A 23,304-nucleotide genomic window follows, 5' to 3' on the forward strand; every position below is an offset into this window, starting at 1 on the left:
TGAACTCGGTCAAGGATCCTTAGACCCCGCTTTGGGAAATCACACTTTTGTGTGTACCGTAAAAACTGAAGTAATGAGCTGCTGTTTGTATCAGACGTGGTGCCAGTAGCCCGCCATTAGGTGGCAGTGTGCATTCACGCTACACATTTATCTCAGAGCAGATTATTAAACAAGACTGAATCAAAGTGATTATTGAGCAGTAATATTAATGACAGCATAGAGAAGCAAATGTACTGCAGTATAAATTTAGTGATGGTCTTTGAGCTCACGCAGTGAGGTCTGCTACTTTATACAGCAAGACTCATGAATACATGGGGAAAAACCTTCAGGGAGCCAAAGGCCTCCTCTTTGCCTGCAATATCTCTTATGATGCATTATGTAGATGGACTGAACACAGACATCAAGACCATCATGTGCTTAAAGCAGCTCCGTGTGCTTCCCCAGCGGCTCGCTCCAGTGTCACAGCTGTTTGACTCCAGTAATGCCAGCTAATTAAGTGTGGTGTAGGGCAACCTGCTGGGGCCCCCATGTTCATACTGGAGACCCCCAGAAGCTCAGGTGAGAAGATCTACCAACTCTGGACATAAATGATTCATCCTGAAAATTGACTTTGCTCTTCCCTATAGAGGCTCTTGTTGCTGTTAACAGTGAGGTGTGTGTGTGTGTGTGTGAAAAAAGATCTGTTCCAGTCTATTTCTCAGTCATCCTAATCACCAGGAATAAAGGCAGATGCTCTGGAGAGATACAGGAGTATTCACGTGCAGCTATAACAAAGACATCTTGCTTTACTGCGTGTCTGCTGTATTTGTTGAGTAAGAAAGAAAAAAAAGACAGCCTGGCAAACATTTGATGATGAAAGTTTGCTTGAACTTCAAAAAGGATAGATGCTCACTAATGTGAACTGGTGTGTGAACAAGATCGAGCTAGAAATATTATCAAAGATCATTATTTATTTAAAAGGAAATAGAGAATACAAATGAAACAAAAACATGTTTTTAACATAAATGATTTCATGAGTCATTAACGGCAACAAGAATTCAGTCCTCTAGCGGAAAACTCATTTGCAGTCTTACTCAGAGACATTACCCTTATGAGTTTTATGACAACATGAATAGCTTTGACACAGGGCGCTTCCGAGAAATGCTTTCTGTGGAGTAAATACTGTACAGTGAACAATACATCACATCTGATCATTCATTGGTAAACATATTTTTATATCAAAGAACTGTAATGTTCAAAGTTTCATCAATACAGTACATTTAGACTTCACATAGACCCTGGGCAACCTCCCAGTCTCAGAGTATTTCACATTTAATTATCTCCCTTTGGAATTCCACCAGCCGCGCCTACTGATTTTAGTGTTGCTCTTCTGCAACCTTCAGTTCTGTTTCTCACAGTGCGGCCTCACCCACTCTTCTCGCAGTTCAGCTGCCCTCTGCTCTCCTTCAGTTTGTCTTTCTGGCCCTCTGGAGTCTTGGAGTCGCCTCTCAAATCGCCAACCACGGCTCGGAGGGTTTTGAACCTGTCCATGCGGGTGCTCTGGGCTGCCTGAAGCCTGACTTCTGAACCCTGAGATGCACTGAGGGAGCTGAGGGAGCGCACCGCCGCCAGGCCACGCTCCTTCCCGGACGCGCGGCGCGGTGTGGTCATGGTGCCGAGCTCCCCCGGGCACTCCATGTCCCTGATGACCTCACACAGGTAGCGGGCCAAGTCCTGGCTGGAGAAGGAGAGGGTTTTCTGGGAACGACGGAAGGTCAGGGGGGACGTCAGGGTTTCTGTCTCTGAGGGGGGGATGGCCAGACGCAGGGCGATAGCTGCGCTGCCATTCCCATTAGACACCCCCTTCTTGTTGTTGTCCTGGGGAAGTTTAGTCTGTGGGTAGGAGATGATGCTTTGTGGGTAGCTGTAGCGGAGGGACTGTGCTGGGCTGGGCTGGAGGGAGCGCTGCAACTCCACCATATTAAAGGCATTCTGAGAGACCAATAGACAGAATAAAGGAAGCAAAGAAGAGAAGAAAAAAGATGGGTTTTATAACCCTGTATAATTTTTTTGGGGTATTTTAAGAGATAATAAACAACACCATTGCCACATGACACCAATTTGTGCACAGAGATTTGTAGCTAAGTTGGTGCCTCTGCTTGCAAATTAACCTGTTCCTAAGGCTAAGATCTACTACGAAGAAAGGGATGTTGGCATCAACAGCACCACTTCCTTATCTGATTGCAGAGAGGGTGAAAATTACCAGCACTATTAAAACAGAGGCATTAACAGCTATTGGGTCTACTTGCTCAGTTTCAACTAATTGACTCACATTCCTGGAGCTCCAGGGAGCTGATATTTGGATTTCATGTCAGCACCAACAACTGCTGTTTTCTATCAAATGCCCCCTGTTTGCTGGTTTAGCTTCCGCCCTATCCAATGTGAATTCTTATCACTTTAAAAAAATCCTGAAATATAACGTGATGACATTTAAAACGCGTTTCAAAAATGGAAATGAGAGCTGAAAGCAGTGCACTGTTTTTGTTTAGTGCTCTATTTACTCTCCCTGCCTTTCTCTTAAATACCAGAGTGTGTGTGTGTGTGTGTGTGTGTGTGTGTGTGTTTACCTGGTCCTGCTCCCCTCCACCTTCCTCGTCGTAGTTTAGCACATTTTCCCTGATGTCCTCCCACTCGCCGTGGTGTGCAGACACATGGTATACACCCTCCTTCAGGCCCTTGTGTCTCCTCCAGCAGGAGTAGAGGAACAGGCCCAGCATCAACACTGAGGGGTGCCAGAGAGCAGGTCAACACAGCAAGAGTACACACACATAATTAAAAGGACATACTGAGCAGGTAAAACAATCTATGGGTGTGAATGAAATTGACAACGTGGGCGTAAAGTGATAATATAAACACTGAATTACTTGGCGCTGGCTGTACAATTTGATTTTTCTTTTCATCAGATGTAAAACAACACCATCCTTCTCAATGAATTGGTAATTTTTCCATCACATTAGTTTGTCCTGTAAGAACAATCCGATGGACTGACTGTACAGTTAAGGGAATCGAACACACGCGGAAACAGAGGCAACGCCTTTGCACCTTTTCCCATTGTTGGTGCATTTCTGTTTCCTGTCTTATCAAAGACCACAGTTACTTGGAAACCTATTAACTGGATTTGTTCTCCTGCCAGCTTAAACTCAGAGCCTCGGAGGCTCTGCTGAACGTGGAGAGGACTGCTGCGGGAAACGAGCAGAAAAGGTCCTGAAGCATACACATCAATCACAGCTATTGTGTGCTGAATTATACAACGTGCTGGACTGACCTTTAAAGTACATTAATCTCAACCAATATTTTTCTCCCATCCCTCTCTCTCTCTCTCTTTCTCCCTTCCTCACTATCTATTTATACTAGGTCACTCTTATTTTTTTATCTCTGTAATTCTTTCATTTGTCTCTTTGTATCAGAGCTTCCCTCAGTCTTCCTTCGGTCTTCCCTCTTCTCTTCCCCGCTCATTAAGTCTCTCACGGATCCTGTTTTTCAGTCCCTCTCTGGCCTCTGTCTGGCCTCAGCTTTTATCTCTCACACTAGATGGGATCCATTTCAACTAGAATGGTTTATATGGTGTGTGCTAAGTATCGGTTTAATTGGAAATCTTCTGAGAAATGCAAAGTAATCACATTAGTCTGGATTTTTAAAGTAATTGCTTTGAAAGACATACTGCACCAATGGCTCTTTGGAGTCACACTAACAGGAAGGTATTCATAAACAAAGACAACAAAATAATAATAAAAAAACAACTCCTCAGGAGCTAATCTCCGCTAAATAAAAATGCTATCTAAATTAAAAATCATCTCTATTTATTCACCTCCTGGAACAACTTCAACACCTCAGCTACTGCACTTTTCTGTGCTGTTTTTATGTTGGATAGAAAAAGCGAGATCGTAAGCTTCCCCTCTTGCTCCTGAGGTGGCCATCCTCCGTGTGGGTTAGGGGACAGAGTTGTATCGATCAGCTGATCCGGCTCATTCACCGCTGTGCCACAGCGGCCTCGCAGAAAACACCAGAATCTCGATGAGGCCCGGGGCCGACCAAACGCTGGCCCTTCTGTTTCACCTTCAGAATTACTGGCTCAGAGGTGGTGCCTATAGACCTGCACTCACCTAAACCCTCAACTCCACCTGGGCTGATATTCTACACATAGAGGGAGGGAATCCAATATACAAAACACACACAAACACACACACACACACAATTAGGGCCAGGTAAACAAACACACAAACTAGTTGCCTTTTGAAAAACTTTGCCAGCCGCCACTACTGTACTACCCAGAGTTGTGTGTGTGTGTGTGTTTGTGTGTGTGTAGCTACATTTCTGTGAGATCAATATCAGTAAGGGTGGAGAACAAACATCACAGTCATTCATCTTGTTTCTGCCTCTCAGCCCTCTAACCGTTACTATGAGCAAGGCATTATGATGTTGACTGTGCATTTGAATAAATGACCAGTAAACAACTACAACGCAGCTTGATCAAAACACTTAACTCTTACACTGGAGCTCCCGTCTGAGGTTAATGAGACAAAAATGAGCTGCGAGATTGAACGTCAATGGGAGTTTAGGGGGAAAGAAAACTGACAAATGAGTAGGAGGAAATGAGACAGATGAGAGATGGGAAAGAGTTGAGAAAATCATTTATTTATAAGTCTTTCACGGAATAAAAAGTGCAGGCACTTTACATGATCGCTTGGCATCCAGAGCCCGTATGGGAAGATAATTTATTCTATTCTGCAAAAAATAACAACAGAATGTCAGATTTGATGCTGGACTAATGAGGCTTGGTCAGACATCACCTCATCTGGCTCTGTCAATAAGCACAGGCTCAACTCATATTCTGGTTGGTGTGTTATGGCTTATGTAAAACTTAATAATGGATGATCATTTTAACTTTTAATGCACGTTGAGGCAGAGAAGGAGTCCCCCTTTAATTTAGCACCTGGCTAGCAGTCTCGCATTTTTTTTTATGGTAGTGGTTCCTGTGGTGATGAGGGTCATCATTAAACAACTATATATTGGATAACAACATTTTCAATAAACCACTGGATTAAAGTTATTGCCACATTCAGGACCGTTGATCATGAGGTAAAGCTGAGTTGTCTTTTTGATTTCAAGTTGAGAGAGATAATTGTTTAGCTTGTTTTATTCACTTTTTCCAACGTATGAAAATGTAATTACAGTCATCAAAGACAGCTCTTTCCGATTTGAAGTATATAATTAAAAAAAAAAAACAGTGATTCTACTGTAAGTGAGGTGAAAAGTCAGCGAGCAGCCGACAGCAGGCGAGCGACCATAAATCGACTGTGGCTTTCTTTAGTTAGCATTCTAGCCACACATGAGTTTTCATGAAAAATGCCAAGGCCGCACTTTATCATCTTTGAATTAATTATCAAATACTGAAGACCGCTTTATGCGTTTCACTCTCAAGTGACAGAATAACTGATGTCCCAATACTAGCCACATGTCCTGGAGGGAGTGTTGAGTCAGTTATAGAGGCAGGGACAGTGTATTGAATTGCCCATGCGTTTTATAAGCCTGTCCCTGACAGGAAGACTCATAAACAGCAATGTGGCCCTACAGACGGTAGCGCAAAAACATGCAAGCCACTCACACACACGCACACACATTTGTCCTTCTATCTTTGTAAAAAACCCCAAAATGTCCTTCGCTATAAAACTAACACAATTAGCACATCTCTGTCCTCAGCCTTAACAATGACAGTTCATCTTTCCTGTAGAGATATCAATGCATACACATTTAAAAAGGCCCCGCTGGCAGCAGATGTGGGTAGATATTACATTTTGATCCTATTAGACCACAGCTCATGACACCATCAATGGTGCAATTTTATTAGACTGTTTACGCAAGTGGGTCAACGGCACCTAACTGGTTTGAGTCTAGAGCTGAGGCATTAGCCGGTTCATTGATTAGTCAGTCTACAGAAAATGGATCGGTAACTATATGGATAAACGATTAATCGCTTCAGTCATTTTACAAGCAACACTTTGAACAGTCCCTTGTGCAGATCAGCTTTTTTAAATTTCTTTTGAAGCGCTGTAGACTGAATATCATTGGGTTTTGGACTTTTCATCTGAACAAAGTATTTTTTTTTTTTGGAAGATGTTGCCTAAGGCTCAGGAAGATGGACATGTTAAGAGAATACATACAAGATATATCACTGAAGTGCAGTGTTATCCTAAAACCAATGACTAATTGACTAAGGCACAAATACCTCCTCTCAATCAGATCCTGCCCTCTCTTTGCCTGTAGTTTCTCTTTTCTTCTTTTTTTCTGAGTGTGGGATGTACATGTATGTGACCTTTATGTTCGTTAGCAAAGACAGGCCAATAACAGCGTGCAGGATGTGCAGCTCATCCTCGTTCCCCTCAGTGTCTCATACTGATGCACATGTTTCATGACACAGACAGGATGAAGATGTGCCTCACTCATAATCCGACAACGCACCTTCTTGAGGAGGTGTGTGTGTGTTTATTAGTGCTTCGGAACATAACCGCTGTGAAACAATCATAAAATTACATTGTATTCCTCAAATTCACTGATAATTTAATTTAAAGGTACAATATGCTGCATTTAAAAAAAAAGATATGTAGATACTATACAAAAGCAGTCCCTGTCAATCATCACTTATAACCCACTAGAAGTGTGTGGGTGAGTGTGTCTATCTGCAGAGACCCTGCCTTTTGCCTGTATTATCTTATTTCCCTTGTATTTTGCAGTGTGTAGGTAGATTTTGGGTGTCAGTAAAGAGCCTCTGGCCCCCACGTATGTATATGTGTAGCCTGTTCTTATTCCAAAGTCCGCCCCTTTTTCACGCCTCTTGGCATCCGATACTGACGCACAGGGCACCCGACCCTTCAGGATGAGACAAGGTTGCTGTGTTTGATGACGAGAACGGGTTGTTACATTGCAGTTAATCGTGTGTGTTCTCATGTGTTTTGGTGTGTTTATTTGGGCTATAGAAGGCAACAGCCGTGACACAATCAGGAAATAACATTTTAGTCCTCTGCTTTGTTCTCGCTAATGCCACTTTAGCTCACTTTACAACTGCTTCTCTCTTTCTCTCGCTCTCCCTCTAACTTATGCATTAAATGTGAGCATTTTAACATCCCTCCCATAATCGGAGGCGCAAAGATGAAATGCATCCCTACTGACAGCAGCCATCGTTATCGTTAGATTTTCATCTTATATGGTTTATAATATGAAATTATAAACTTATTATATTATGCATCATAGTTATATGAGTTACAATCCAAAAAAATATAAAGCTGTTTTGACGTGCTTTACTCAGCTGAGAAATATATTTTCGTAATTATTTTTAAGTACTACAGAACTGGAAAAGGTCATCCATGTATTCATACCTTCTCGCTTGAAAAAATACACACTAGTCACGCATAAGTCATAAATCTCAAAACTTCATAATTCAGCAGCTATGCTCTCAACAGGCACTACGAAGAAACACCATAACCCTCAGCTTATACCTATTGATTTCAAGATTCTACTCCTTACCTATAAAGCAGCCGGTGATCGGGCTCTGTCTGGCATACGTTTCTGAAACTACGACCACTTATATGTCAGAAAGCAGCCTTAGATCATCCTATAAGTCAGTCTTCAAAGGGAGGTTGTTTCTTTTTCAGTGAAGGCTTTCACACTCCCACACCCATGGTTTGCCATTTCAGACTTTACTTGAAATATTTCATAAAATGTTTCACTCTCACTTGATTCTTTACTGCACATGCCATTATCATCATCCTATGAACTGAACATTTTATTCATATTTCTGCCTTAATCTAGTGCTTTTGTTTTAGCTAATTTCTTTTAAAAGCTTCGATTGTTCGATGCCAACAACATGACGCATAAAGTTTAAGTGAATAAAGTAATTCCCCCTTCTTTTTTGATTTAATAAATACACAATATCTGAGAAAAAAACTAGTTTTCATAACCATACCTGTTATTCAGCCCCATTGGGGCTTTGATTTAATATTTTCACTGGTGGGAGCATCTGTCATTTATAGCCAATGTGTCAATCAAAGGCCACACTTACAACCCCTCCACTTGACTCTGTGCTTTGCAAACTACACGCTGTATTAAATGTGGGAATGTGCTGTGGTTAGTTTTACATTCAGTCAAAATATGTGTCATAAATTATTACATACGTCTGTTGTAGCTTGCCCTGTTTGCTAATATTCAGTTTTTATTGCATGCCACTCGCTGACATATCTCTGACCACAGGAGTCTTGCCCCACGAGTGTCCATGTGATGTCACAATGAGACAGACCTTAACCGACAGTATATCTCCCCTTTAGCTTAGAGTTACCCTGGAATGAACTTCATTAAAGTAGGAGACATTAAAAGGATGTCCTTAGTTTGGCAGTTTTACGGTACTTGATGTACGGTGATCCCGATTGAAGCTTTCAACAGTGTACATAGCACCAAAATGCACATTATGGACGCATTCACGGGGACTTGGGAAAACAGAAATGCACACGGAAATGTTGAAGGAAAGGCAAAAAAAATCCCATCAAGGCAGTAAAAAGCGTGGATGGTGGAAAATAAAATATGTTGGACAGATAAAAAGTAAGGCTGAGAGGGAAATTGACTTCTGAAGTCAGAGTGTAACATTGGAAGAGACAGGGGACAAAGAAATGATGAGAAATATAGAAAAACACATAAAGAAACTCACAGATTCTCCGGGGACTTTTACAGCCTCCTCGTGAATCACAAATTAAGACGTACAATGTTTTCCTTCCTGCTTCTCTTCCAGTTTTTTTTCAAGTTTCCACCAACCTCCAATGCACAAATCCCATTCTGGTACAACTCAAGAGATCAATACGGCTACAAGATGTGTGTACTGTATGTAAATATCACAGAACCAAACGTGTGGAAAACAAATAAAACAGTGGATGTTACAGATAAAAACCAAACATAATGCAAGGAGATGCAATGAAGATGAGAACAAAGCAAAGTAAAAAAATATGAAAGTCAATGAATTGAAGATGAAAAAGGAAGAACGTGGCAGACAAAAACATACAGATTACATCAGAAGAGATGATGACATCTGATGATGAGTGTTGGGTTACCACAGGTGGAAGAGGACGCATTCACCATAGCTACCTAGAAAGGCCATGACACAGATACTGATGGCGAACATGGAGCTGAGGCTGAGGCTGTTGCTGTCCTCGTTGTGGATCATGGTGAGCATCACCTCGCAGTGGCGTCCCCGGTAGCCCTCGCTGCAGCGGCACGAGTAGCGGGACGGCGAGTGAGGCACGCAGGTGCCGTGGCGGCACGGCCGGCTGGCGCACAGCGTGTAGACGCACACTTTGCCCAGGGAGCTCTCTTTAGTCATGTGACCTGGAGGGCACCTGTGCAGAGAGGAGACAGTAGTGTGAAGGAAAGACAGGAGACACTTGGCAAGCAGTCAGATAAAAGGAGCATGGAATACTACAGAGCTATGACACCTAAGCTGAGAGTGTAAAAAATGTATTAGTTTTCAAAGTTATGCTCTTTGAAAGTTACAGAGTGTGGACTGTAGTGTAAAAAAAAAAAAAAAAAAAAAAAGAGAAAAGAAAGTGAGATCTAAGATTGGCTTGGCAGTAGTAGTCCCACGGTATATTTGTACAAAACATCCCCTGAATATCATTCCCCCCCGCCACCTGCTTCCCCCAGTCCTTTGTAACCTGGGGCTGTGCTGCAATCACATAATGTGGATATCCACCAGCAGTAAAAAGTTCCACACTGTTTCGGAGGCTTGAAATCACAGCCAGGAGACTCTGTGGTCCTGCGGAGTTTAAAGGGGCAGCCGAGACTGAAAGTCGCTGCTGTTACACACTATTCTCTCAGGCTGACACACACAGCATAACAGGGCTGAACTCAGCCAAGCTGCCACCTGGTGGACACTCTGATTTCTAGTGTGTTGTAAAACTCTGATCAGACTATTATACGTGTACACAGATATGTGTTTGGTCTTTTCTATGTGCATGTGGATTCTTGAGTTGTAACCAGTGATTTCATTAATTTAATAAAATGGTTTATTAATGTTCTTTTAGATCATTTATATGCCGTTGTTTAGATAACTTTAGGGTTGCTAGTTGCACACATTTAGGTGAATTATAAATAAGAAATTTCCTTCCTTTTCTCTGCTAAGGTCATTAAGTCATATGCAATGATAAATAAATAATAAAACAATCCAGCCAGTATGCAGTTGTACAGTTAATGATAATAAAATAAATTCATTAGTTACAGCTTATAAATCATTTCTAAAGATTATCTCTTGAAAGTCTCTTGAAGGTATCTCAGAAAGTTGTTCCAAACTTTATTCGGAAAAAAAAAAAAGACTAACGGTGAAATCAATCCTTGTTGTTTATTTGTCGCTGTTTTTGAATTGTTTTAGCTTATCACTTGTAATGTAAAGCCCTTTTTACATGTTGTGTCATGATTTTCCGGGCTGTTAATATATTGTAGTTTTGGACCAATGCGCCTGCAATCTGGTCACAGATGATTTCTTCATCTTTTTCTGTTATATGTTGCTTTGAAAACTCATATACATGCTGATTCCCAGAATTTGTTTATTGCTGGCAAAATATATCAACTAGCATTAAACCTAATGGGACAAGGTAAAGTGCCCTTCCAAAGTATTATATTATTCCATCTACCTGCTGTAGGAAATCCACACAGGGTGCGTGGGTCTTAATGTTGTTTCTTATTACAACCTGCAAGTTGAGTGCTGGCGTTACTAATTGCATTAAGCAAGGCTGTGGTATGCAGTTCTTGTCTCTGAATGTGTGAATGAGTGTGTACAGAACGTGCCCGCATACTGTCAGGTACCATTACCACCCTGGGTTATTTATTCTTTATTTATTTACAGCACCTGCACTCGTGGTGTCTCCATAGGTCCACACAGACCAAGGGAGGGGAGCAGTGATGTTTCCCGCAGGCGTCTGAAGAGCAGCCGGCGGAGACTCCCTGCAAAGTGACCACCTGAAGCCCCTTTGAAGGCTGCTCTCGACCCAGAGGGATGGCGCGGCCGTTAAACCTCACATCTCGCAAACAGCCTGGTGGGGAGCGAAAAAAAGAAGGGGGAGAAATGAAAAGAGTTTACAATGCCAAAAGACACACTAAGACACCAGTCCTCCGGCAAAATGTTTTATGGACACGCATTCACGCCATGGCAGGGGTGGAAACTCAAACACGCCGACATGTACGCATTGACACTCGTAAACAGACTCGCTGAAACACCTGCAGACCAACTCACACTTGAGCTCTCACACATGCAAACACACAAATAGCCCAAGGCTAAGCTGTCAGCATTGGCTTCTCCTTTTTTTTTGCCGAATATTTTTTCTGTTTGTTAGTTTGCTCACTCTGTGGGAAACATGAGGTCTAACACATCATTTAGTGACTCACTTTCTCTCATCTGCTTGAAACTAAGGAATGAAAACACCTTTGGGCCAGATTGAGAAATGTAGAAGCAGCAATGAGCGGTAAAAAAACACTGAATTGCCCATTGATCCAACTAAGCGGGAAGTCCACTCCTTTGAGTATGTGTTTTCCAATTAATCTATTTACAAATTACGTTATTTCACCTCTTTCATGTTTTTTTTTCACTAAAACATTAATTATTCCGTTTCCTCATTCAGTCCCATTAAACTGAAACCTACCGAGGAAGCTCCGGTTGTGTCCCGAGGGAAAAGAGTTTCCGAGCATCACCACAGAAGGGTCAATAATGATCTCCTGACTCCGCCCAGGGGAGGCCGTGACCTCTCGTCGCCCCCCACCTCCGTCCAATCGCAGGGTGAACTCTTTGCCATACCGATCCAGCTCCACCTCATGCCACTCTCCATCACTGACGCGATGATAGGGCAGGGTCAGGTTGTAGTCTCCGTCTCCGAGGTTGTAGAAAACAGCCAGCACACCCTGAATAACCTAAGAAACAAGAAATAAGACTTTTGCGTTGATGAAACCAGAACAAGCTGGGCTGTTATGTCATCAATCCAACACTATCTGTGTTTGTGACACTTTCAAGGCTTGGAATGGATGTGTGAATACAAATGTGAAACAGGGTGACACAAATTCTAAACTGACAGACCTGGACTCCTGCCACATTGTGCTGTGTTGACAGGCAGAAAAGAGATCTTGAGCATAACAACATCATAAGAAGTGGACCAGCTCTCGTGGTGAAAGAAAAGGCCAGAAAAAGGTTGGGCCAGACAAGAATTGTGAGGGTTTAATTACCAAAAACAGACTTTCAGTGGTGAAACTGCAACTAAGAAAAAAAAGAAAATGGCATGAAAATTTCAGTGATAAAAATTTATTTAGCAATTTTGCAGCTATGATGCTTTGCAGAGCTGCCGTACACATGGCTGCATGGCAGAAGCCGGAGTCCTCCCGAAGGGAAGGGATACAAGAAACAACAATTATCTTCAGCAGTTAAGGATGAGCGAACACAATGGACCAAACCAATGAGGGACTCCCATAACTGCAGCTTGTACATGTCCAAAGCTTAATTGGAAACAGTGGGGCAAGATAATTCACATTCGGCACAGCCTGCATTAACTATTGCTCCCTCAGCATGGGCATCTCAAATGCATCTCCCCCACTGGACACACACACACACGCGCGCACACACACACACATTCACAGTAAAAGCTGACTATGCTCCGCCCGGTGTCGCATCCTACCCTCAAGTCCACAACAAAAATGAGCAAAGGACAAAGGACTTAATCAATACTCAGGAAAAATCTGATTATATAAAGTCTCTGCAGCGCCCCCAGAGATCTACGCAATCACCATTAAGCAGAAAATGTTCAAGTGAATTTCTGAAGTCTGCATTTTTTACAGAACTTTTTCAAACTCACATCACAAAAAAAAAAAAAAATTAAAAATGGAAAACACAAAAGGCTATGATTTTACAGTTTGACTATTCTTAAGGGTCACTGGTCTTTGACAAAGTACTGCATACCAGTCGCTCCAAAAAACTGCTTCACAGAATGCATTAGATAAATGTTTTCTTTACAGAGACACCATACTCCTTGGAGAGATGCATGTTGTTTATACCCAGCTAGCCCTTGGTAACCTTTGTGTGAAAGTGGGGTTATTTATTCAGTGCGCACTCCATCCCATATCTACCCTGAGGAAAAAAAGGGGAGAGAGACAGCACTTTAAATTAGGGCTTGTTGTCGGCAAACACACCAGGCTTGAGCTGAAGTGTTTCTAAGAGCTTTGAGACAACCAGGCTGAAAATGCTTCAGTGTACCGCCGCAGACAGACATCAGATGTTTTATACAGCTCACCAATTCAGCTCCAGAGAGGGTTTCACTGAGAGGCTTCACAGCCAGTCTACAGTAAAGGCTACAGCCTTTTCCTCTTCCTGTCACAGTGGGACTGCCACAAGAAAAGAGGACAACATTGTTTTTCCTCATGGAGTGTAAAGACCCAAAGAAGAACAAGAGATGAGGTCGCTGCCTTAAACAACGCTGTCTAACTAATGACAAGTGCAAAGACAAGATGTTTTCAAAGACAGACCAGTGGTGTGGAATATACCATAACGGAGACAGGTTCACTGCGATCAGCTGACCTGTGAGTTGTCCAAAAGTGACAGTCCTAACAGAGCCATTTACTTCAAGGTGCTGTTTTCACTCTTCCTGTCAGTCAATGGAATGAAAGGTCTTGGCGAAACACTGGCTTCATAGCCACTCAGAAACGTGTCGGGCAGGAGAGCCATGAGATTATGGAGGTTTGGCAAAATGAGGGAGACTTGTGTCCTAAAGAAACACTTGAGTGAGCACCACTCCACACCAGTTTTGGCAAAGCTAGCAGCATGCACGCAGAGATGACTTTGAGCTCACCACTTGAAGCCAGCTCTCTCAAAACCCCAGAGCAGGGCAGGTGATCTGGCCTTCACTTTGAGAGTACTCTGCCCCTAAATAACAGAGCACTCAGTTGCTTTCTCGCCATATGGAACTCTGCTTGAAACATCAACCAGAAACAGAAATAACCTTGAATAAAAGATGCCTAATTTCTAAATCAGCAGCCTCTCAATAGCAGCATTCTTCAGACTTACTGAAAGACCTTGTTGTGGACATGCATATGTCAATCACCCAGCCCCCTCAGTATCCACCCATATGTCTCAAACCCTGATATTACTCACTCTCAGCCTGACAAGCATTTGCAGCAATCATTGTCCAGGCTCTAATTATCATCTTAAGGCCCACAGACAAGACAATCAGCTGTCAAGGTGGAGGGGAGTGACCGGCCGTGACTCACCTCTAAGCGGAGGTATTCGTTCTGCTCTTGGGAAAGCAGGCTGAGGATAACACCGGCGGCAGCACGTGTCCGAACCCCGACCTGGACCCTCGTCTGTCGCGCAGGCACCGACCACAGGAGCTGGAACTGAATGTGGCTCCGCCCGTCAAAGGAGAACTCTGGAGCCACTTGTCAATCAAAGACACACAAGGCTTGTTCAATTATTTGAGCTGTCATTTAAAATATGCCAAGATAGCACAACGAGGCCGTGCTGTTCTGCAAAAGCACTTTATGTAAGGGGAGGTTGACTTCCCACTGCAGCAAAGTGATGTTTTAGAATGCAGAATCTCCCATATGTCCCAATTAAATTGCACACTTTGTGAGGCTTCAAATCCCTAACTCCACTAAGATCTCACTGTTCTTTCCCACAACATCTCAGGGTTCAATTAAAAGCGAATGTATATGCTCACCATGATCACACTTAGGCCCTGTAAACCCTGGTTCACAGAGGCAGCTGAAGGAACCCCACTCGCTGTGACAGCGACCCCTCCTGCCGCAGGAGGACAGTTGTTCCATGTTGGCGCAGTGATCATCAATAAGAGAGCAGCCTGGCACAGTGTTGGAGGACTCAGCTGGGGAACCAAGGTCATATAGCTGAAGGAAGAAGGAAAACAACAGGATTAAAATACGAAGAGGTGAAAAACTCAGTGACAAGAAGTGAATGAAAAAGCTGGATGTCTCTGTCCTCGCAATCACAGCTGAGTGAATGGAAACGGGATTGCAGGTTGAGAAAAAAATTGAATCTTACGATTAAATGTAAGATACTATGAACTGATATCTGATTGCCGATTGCTTGTGATACATTGCATCTTGCTTTATGTAATTGATCACACGCAGGGGAACACGAGCAAAATAAGAAATGTAACCCAAAAGAAACTAGAATTTACATATTATGAACATGAAAAATAAAAAGTGCTATACACCATACATATATAGTATGACAAGGTATTATAAACACAAATGATTAAAATAATGTCACAAGATTCTTGAGTTGTAATCAATATATAAATGCTCTTGAGAAAGGGAATGAGCCGGCGGGTAAGTTGTCTTCTGTCAGCAGACAGCAGTGTGCCGTGTAGCAGCATGACAATGAGGTTAGTGCACTTTTAGTAGCAAAACTAAAGTGTGTCAAGTATTTCAGTGCGAAGATAACTGTGTAGAACACTTGTCAGTGACTTTTAACACATTAGTTGCTAGTTGTATTGATATTGTGTATACTTCTGCTCTAGGGCTGCACGATTATGGCCAAAATGATAATCACAATAATTTTGATCAATATTGAGATCACGATTAATTATCACAATTGCTTGGTGATTTTAACCGAAACTAATTTTCTTGTCACATAGGGTATTTTTAACTGCTTCCACATCCATAATGTGCTACATTCCTCTTGTGTTGAAGTGGTATGTTGTACATCCATACAGCTCCAACACATGTAAATGAAAATTAGCTATCTGAAATTAAAATGCATCTCTGAGAAAGCTCCTTCACTTGTTTTCAACAATAACTGGTTAAAAGAGCTAGGGAGAAAAAGAGAGTGCGATGGACGTAGTATATGCACTCACAGAGTGACTGCTGACTCATTATGAATGGGTCCAGCACGGGTGGAATGGCGGGTCAACGAAGTTACACACCTTGTGTGTTTTAAATGTCCATTACTCTCCAAACTGAAGTTAGTTGCATTCAATGACTACTGTGTTTTTCGCACCATAGCAGTTACCAGCGGAAACACTGGTATAAATACAGGTTTGCCTTTCATGCTTAACTATATACAGCTGTGTTAATAACATTTACAGCTGTGGACAAATGTCAGTAGTATGGACCAGACGCATTCCTGCCATGGTTTTCCAGTGATTTAGGTCGAGATCCATTTTAATAATAATAAAAAATAATTTAATAATGTATACTCTTTAATGAAATTACAAATTACTGTTGTTACTACACACTACACACAGGCCTGAAATACACACACATGCTCAGGTCCTATACATGCACTAATGGAGAGATGTAAGAGTGAGTGTGCTGCAACTGCTGAACGCGGTTGAGGGGGTTCGATGCCTTGCTCAAGAGCACCTTGGCAGTGCCCAGTAGGTGAACTGGCACCTCTCCAGCTACCAGTCCACACTCCGTAGATACAGGGACTTGAACCGGCGAGCAACCCGACTCCCTGCATACTGAGCTACTGCCACCCTTTAATTGTTTTAATGAACTACTGTGGTGACATACTGTATATACTGCACATAGGGATACAACGTAACAATCTATTCATCCACAGCAGATTTCACAAACAGGCCTCATGTCAATGTGTATTCACTAAACTCCACACCCTACCTTGCTGTCCACAATAAGGTTCCTTATACATCCAGTGTAGTGTTTGTGCTGCAGCTGTGGGTATTCGTAGGATACATTCTCGTTCACCCCTCCAAGCTGCAATACATGACTTCCATTCAGATACCTGCAAAGAAAAAGCAACTCTCAGTACATAGGTAAATAAAGAAGAAGAAACAGAAACAACAAAAGCTTGTCATGGTTAAAATTCAACACACACACAGCTCTCAATATAAAGAAACAGCAACAGCAGAAGAAAGGGAACACGCAAACACCATAGAAGCTGTCAAGGTTAAAATTCATGGCTTCATTTCTGCTGAGGCTGTCATCATTGTTTCTGTTCTCTGACAACAAGTATGACATCCTATTCTTGGTTTTCCCCCTATTGTGAAAATAAATGCATGATGGGTAAATTACATTTGTCTAAAACGAAAGCACAAACTGATTCAGCACAGCAACTATTGGTATCAAAACTGGCTGAACAAATGAAATGAAACACGGATGGTTTTTCAATGCTAATTTCAGCTTGTTAACTTGCACATCCCTTGTTTAATTAGAACGGGTAAGCCCCGCCCACTCTGCCGGCAATTTGATTTTGCCCTGCAGCTTGGTCTGGAAACCTGCATGTTTAATTCTCCTGCTTCAGTTCACAATTCTGCAGCAACAAATCTCAAACTGGTGTATCTGGCTGATAGGAGTGGGGATCACCAGACGCCTCCCGATACAATATCATCACGATACTTGCATATTATGATATTCCGCGATATATTGCAATTCGTATCCTCTTTTCCAACTACTAATTTTTCACAATTTCAAATGATGTCCTCAGAAGGAAACTTTGTCAACATCTGTTTTTATCTAAAAAGGTACATTTCTCTGTTTGTTCATTTCACTTCAATGTTTTTGCTGCAAAGTGGGATTGTCCAGCAGACAAACTGACCAACACATATATAATAAAAGATTGATACTTGTTGCCTGTGCATCGATATAGTAGTGCGACTGAAAATATTGCAACACTATGCTGTGTCCTTTTTTTCTATTGAGCTTGCCTTGGCCTGGTGATTGCCAGACAACTGTTTAATGACATGAGACATTGTATTACCCGATCAGTTAAAACTCATACAGCGATCAGGATAAACGGTTCCTTTTTGTCCTATCTTTTTTTTATTAAAAGAAATACCAGTGGTAAAGCTCTGATGAACATTGCTAAACTTCATGAACTCACAGCTTAATTACAAAACAAAATAACGAGCACAGTGCCGAGCCCACGATGGGGGAAAGCAAACTCAGCTGTGACTATGTACAGAAACATAGTCAGAAAGATTAATTGGCATTTCAAGAATTATATCTAGGGATTTCATTGGTTTCTTCCTTCCAGACAGGAAAGAAATGGAACAGAGTGAGCATCAAACAGTCTGACTCACCGTCTGATTTGATTTGGATAAATTATTCCATGCAGCTTGTACATAAATACCGTTTTAGGTACTATTTACCGAACATCAACTATAAGACTATGTTTGTGCAGTATACCAGAGGTAGTAGGTACATTACACTTTTTTATGTTGAGGGAATATGAGCTGTTTTAAATAGGATAGTGAAGATGCTCCAACAAGGTTTTGCTATTTGTAATGACTAACGTTAGGGCTGAAACAATTAGTTAAATATTCAAAGAGTCAATTAGTTGTAATTAACACAATATTAATTTGCATTTATTTTGATTTGCAGTTAATTGATTTAATTGTTTTATCATTTGAGATTCTTTGGCTCCAGCTTCTTATATCTAAAAATTTGCTGCTTACGCTGCTTAGGAACATTTTAGGAAATTAACTGTTAATCACTTAATATGAAACCCCCCCCCCCCCCCCAAACAATCAATAGACTAAATCAAAATTAGGACTTCAAGTGTTAGTTTTCAATTTCATAGCTCTACCTCTACTGTTTAGTACCGCTGCTGCTTCATGCAATCTCTCTATCCCAAATGGCTTGGCTATGACTGTGTGGGTGATACATTTATGTAATCTTTACACCAGTATTACAAATGTTCCCAAGTGAGTTCTGCATGTCAGCACACAATAAACAAAATTAAATATCTATATCTTTAAAATGCTACTTTTCCACTAGGGTGGAACAGACATATCCTTTAGGTTCAGCATATGCAGTATTGTTACCTTGTTACCACATATATATGGAAATATTGACCTTATTCTTTATATTTCATTTTTACCACCTTGCAAAATGCTGCCTCTGTGACTGCTAATGCTGCACTCAATATAGAATTGTTTACCCCTGTGGGGACATGAGGCACTAAGACACTGTCCCTGTGGGCCAAGCATCCTTTTAGATTTAACAACAGTGAAGAGAACAAAACCATAGAAGATTAATAGTTTGCAACCACTGGGTACTCCAGAAGAACCTGGGGGAGAGGAAGAAATTGCTAAACCCTAATTGTTGGCTATAACTATAAAAACAAACACAAAACCACATGTATTTATTCACCTATATCTTCATTTATCTATTATTAAATGCATGTATCCCATGATTTGGTACTTAGTGGCCTTGCCTTTAGGATTCCTAAGCGCCACTTGGTGTTTTTTTATTGTTTCAGTGAGACTGGATCCATTTAATCATTGATCTTACTTGTCCCTGTTGGGTGTGACCCCGCGGATTTCACAGGATGAGCGGTCCTCTGTCATTGCCCATGAGTCCACGCCTTCTGTCTCCATGATAATTGCACTGGAACATCGATCCAGAGTGAAGCGCACTTCCTTTAAATTGAGGGAGAGGGGAGAAAGGTCATCCCTGCTGCATATGTGGATGTGAGATTATATTGTCGGCAGACGCTCTCTACAAATTACAGCATTACATTTTAATCTGATATTATACAATTTTATAATCATACACAGGGAGAAAAAAGAAGACAAAGACGTGTAAAGGCTCTTACTTTACTGTTGCTCCTCACATCGAGGCGGTGCCAACGTCTATCAGTTACCCCAACGTTATTTGTTAACTGCAGGACCAGGGTCCCAGAACCATGGTTCATTTTCACACTGGGTGTTCCACCAATCAATTCTGAGGAAAAGAACGTTGAGAATTAACACAAGCTACTCTGAAACAAATCAGGATCATCATTATTATCCCAGAATGAAAAGTTTTCAACTCAAAAAAGGCTCTTAGACATTTGTAGTATAGAAAAAAACAGCTGAACGTGTTTCATTGACAGCATCTACTGGCAATGAAACAAAAATATAACTGTGATAAAATGTATTGAAAAGAAGAAAAAACAGGCACGATGCCAATTACTTAAATTACTTATGAAAACATCTAATTTCAGAATAAACATATGTTATGGAATAGAAAAAGAGAAGGTTGATTACACCAGGGAATCCAAAATCCCTGCTCACTAGTAACCAAGGTGATTGGAAACAGTTACAGATGCATATAATAGCCATAGTAGTTAGTAGTGCAATAGGAAATCAAAATCAATTCACCCAAATTAAAATATTATTTTTAACGTGAGCCCCACACATGAAATTAAATTAACCTACATTACATTGCTGGTGGAGGCGTACATCAGAGAGACAGGTATCTCAAATCAAAACACAAAACTTTCTGCATGGCTAGATAACACATCTAGCCATGCAGAAAGTTTTGTGGTAAATGAGATGATGATGAGTGATTTTTTGTATAATTTGTAAAGTTTTGGAGAGAGAAAATTGGAGATTGTATTTGGTGTATGTATGTATGTATGTACGTACAGTATGTTTATATCAATTTGTGTATGTATGTATCTGTGCATGTGTGTGTGTGTGTGTATAAGTGAATGTGAAATGGCACAAGGACTGCATTAAGCACTATTCCAGGCTTGACAACTACTCAAACAAGCACTAAAAACACACACACACAGACAGACACACAGAAAGACACACACACACACACACACACACACACACACACACACACACACACACACACACACACACACACACACACACACACACACACAGTACCAGCTGCTCATCAGATAAACATTCACAACCTTACCCTTGATAGCTTAAGCACGACACAAAATAGGTGATTTAGACTGCTTTAGTATCATATTTTATTAATAATATATATTATTATTAAGTATATTAATAATTTATAATATTTTTGCCACTAACTTCATTAACAGGCAGCATTGTGTATCTAATGTAGCAATGCATTACTTCTACCATTAACTTTCTTTAAAAAGACATGACCACCCACAGTATCAATGAATGGTAACATGAATCATTACAGTAATGCCAAAGAGTGGCACCGAAATGGTAGTCTTATGCAACGGAAAACTATTCATTAATATATTGCAAGTATGAAGCATAATGCCCAGCCATTACAATAATCATTCAGTTTGATAACATTTTTACTCATGTCCTTCACTGAAAAGATTCAGGTTTGAGCTTTTGTGTTAACAAGAATAAATCCTGCTGACGTTTCCTTGACGGAGACACTGTTCTGTCTGTTCAGGAGCTGAACCACTGCTGTGACACTGAAGCAAGCGGTTAAGCAAAAACACCATTCCTTGAGTCTAGCGACAAAGTACAGACTTTGAACAGTAAAGCTTGGTTGCCTGTGTAGCAGCACATTAAGTACTTACTCTATAACTCGGTAGAGTGAGTGCTCATATCCCTCAGCAGTACACTAACGAACAAAATGTGCCTCATACATGTGATTAGCTACCACCCAGTAATTAAACACCCAAAATTAAGTTCCAGGTTTTAGAGCAATAAAAGCCTGCAGGTCCCTTGGCACGCATCCAATTAGACGGACTAATTCTTTACCGATGGCCATGTAGTCCTCAGCGTCCCCAGGCAGCAGAGTGGCCAACGGGCCGGCGTATAGTAGCAGACCATCGTCTTCCTCTGTCATGAACTCCAGTGAAAGATGGCTATCAAAGCATGGCCTTATGGGGGGAAACCAGGCATAGCCGTTGCCAAGAAAACTAAGTCTCGTCTGCTGACAGTCCGGCCCCTCAAGCTGTGGGGGGCAGTGGCACCTGTAGCACCGAGACAAAAAGGTAAGTGAGGAAAATCAAGGCAAAGGACAGGAAAAGAAACAATCAGTGTCCCTCATTTATATTTTTGGCTCTGTGAAATCCTCACACTGTCCAATCTCTGAGCGTGGAGACTTTTTTTTCTGGTGGACGTGTCAGCCTTGTTGATTCACACAGGAAGAGGTTTTGACTTTGCACCAATATACCAGCTGTCCACAGACAGCGTCTTATGAATCAATTGTTTGCGTTTGCAGCGTAGCCCTGAATATTCACTTCTACATTAAATCAATTAGCTATGAACACAACATTACTCCGGCCTTTTCTTTATCTGTCACAGCTGCCCGAGCCAAACCCTCTGGAGACGGTTCCTGCTCGGCACATCACATCTCCTTTGTTAGGACATAATTAATTCTATTTCTCTCACTTTTCTATGCACCGTACCACCGTTGATTTCCTGGGCTTTTTTCCCCCCCCTCACTTATCCCCACCCGTCCCCTTCTTATTCTTAAGGTATTACACGCTTTGGTTGATATCTGTGCAATTGCCTCTTCTTGTACTCATCTACTTTGATTAGAGCTTGAGTGTTAGGGTTCATTGCTCTTGCAGAAACTGGAAATTAAATATTGTCCATGCCTATCTTCCAACATGTTTGTGAATGAGACCAGAATGGTTAATATTAATAATCATACAAAAACACCATAAAGTAAAAGATGCATGCAGTGATTAGAAACAGTCCATTCCATCACTGTGATGCCAAGGACAGAAGGGACCAGTTGATCTCATCCTATTCCTTCCATTGCAGGCATGTGAGACAGGCTGGCTTTGCTGATAATGTCAAAGCCATCTATTTTCATGCAGTGTCTGAGAAAGGCTGTGTGTACTGAGGCCGTTAGGAGCTGTTTCTCACCATCGCTGTTTATTCTGCAGAGGGGCAACACATGTCAGGAATACTGATCCATAAGCAGCGAAAGGGACGGCTTAGACAGAGCGTAGCCTTATGCATACATATGCACACGCCGTGCACAGCACCTCACTCTTTCGCTGCTCTTTCATGTGACTCATGAGAGCAATGCCGATCCAAATCAAGAAGTACAGGGCATGTTTTTCTCACTTCTGACTGACAATATCTGATCAGCTGCCGTCTGAGGTTGCCTGTTAAGCTCCTTCGACAGAGAAGAGAACCAAAAATTGGATTCTTTATGGTTGTGCTACATGAGGGCACATATGGCACATATGGGGGATATTCTTCTTACGGAATAAGGGCTTCTCTCAGCAGTGTGCAGATGAACTGCAGCAGACAATTTAAAAGATAAAAGTAAAAGACAGTTCTGTACACTGTTACATGAACTTGCATGTTCATGTAAACGGAATTAAATGAGATTTTCGAAAAGTTGTGAGCATAGAGGGGGGCCAGAGTTGTACTAATCCCCTTGCCCTATATTTATTTAATCTGGGCATTAGAGTGTGCATGAAATGAACTGCGTGCTGTTTCTCCTGCAGTAAACTCCCACAGAGACCTACAGTATACACACTTGAAGTTGAAGGCCTTTATATTGACCAAAGGCATTTATAAATATTTAGGGTTGATATTC

The 23,304-nt window shown here is 41.6% G+C and overlaps 1 protein-coding gene across 1 annotated transcript in view; it reads right to left on the reverse strand.

Moving 5' to 3' along the window:
- Positions 1-997: 997 nt before the first annotated feature.
- LOC117948580 (neural-cadherin-like) overlaps positions 998-23,304 on the reverse strand; it is an 83,409-nt gene continuing 61,102 nt past the window's right edge. The window contains exons 23-33 of the mRNA XM_034878274.1: positions 21,501-21,715; positions 19,625-19,752; positions 19,321-19,448; positions 16,687-16,810; positions 14,766-14,949; positions 14,317-14,483; positions 11,712-11,976; positions 10,922-11,105; positions 9,166-9,416; positions 2,607-2,761; positions 998-1,971 (exon numbers count right to left, since the gene is read on the reverse strand). Coding sequence (XP_034734165.1) covers positions 1,405-1,971; positions 2,607-2,761; positions 9,166-9,416; positions 10,922-11,105; positions 11,712-11,976; positions 14,317-14,483; positions 14,766-14,949; positions 16,687-16,810; positions 19,321-19,448; positions 19,625-19,752; positions 21,501-21,715 — 2,368 coding nt within the window. The 3' untranslated portion in view covers positions 998-1,404. The remainder of the gene's footprint in view (positions 1,972-2,606; positions 2,762-9,165; positions 9,417-10,921; positions 11,106-11,711; positions 11,977-14,316; positions 14,484-14,765; positions 14,950-16,686; positions 16,811-19,320; positions 19,449-19,624; positions 19,753-21,500; positions 21,716-23,304) is intronic.

The sequence above is a fragment of the Etheostoma cragini genome, chromosome 8, assembly GCF_013103735.1.
Source record: "Etheostoma cragini isolate CJK2018 chromosome 8, CSU_Ecrag_1.0, whole genome shotgun sequence".
Classification (NCBI taxonomy): domain Eukaryota; kingdom Metazoa; phylum Chordata; class Actinopteri; order Perciformes; family Percidae; genus Etheostoma; species Etheostoma cragini.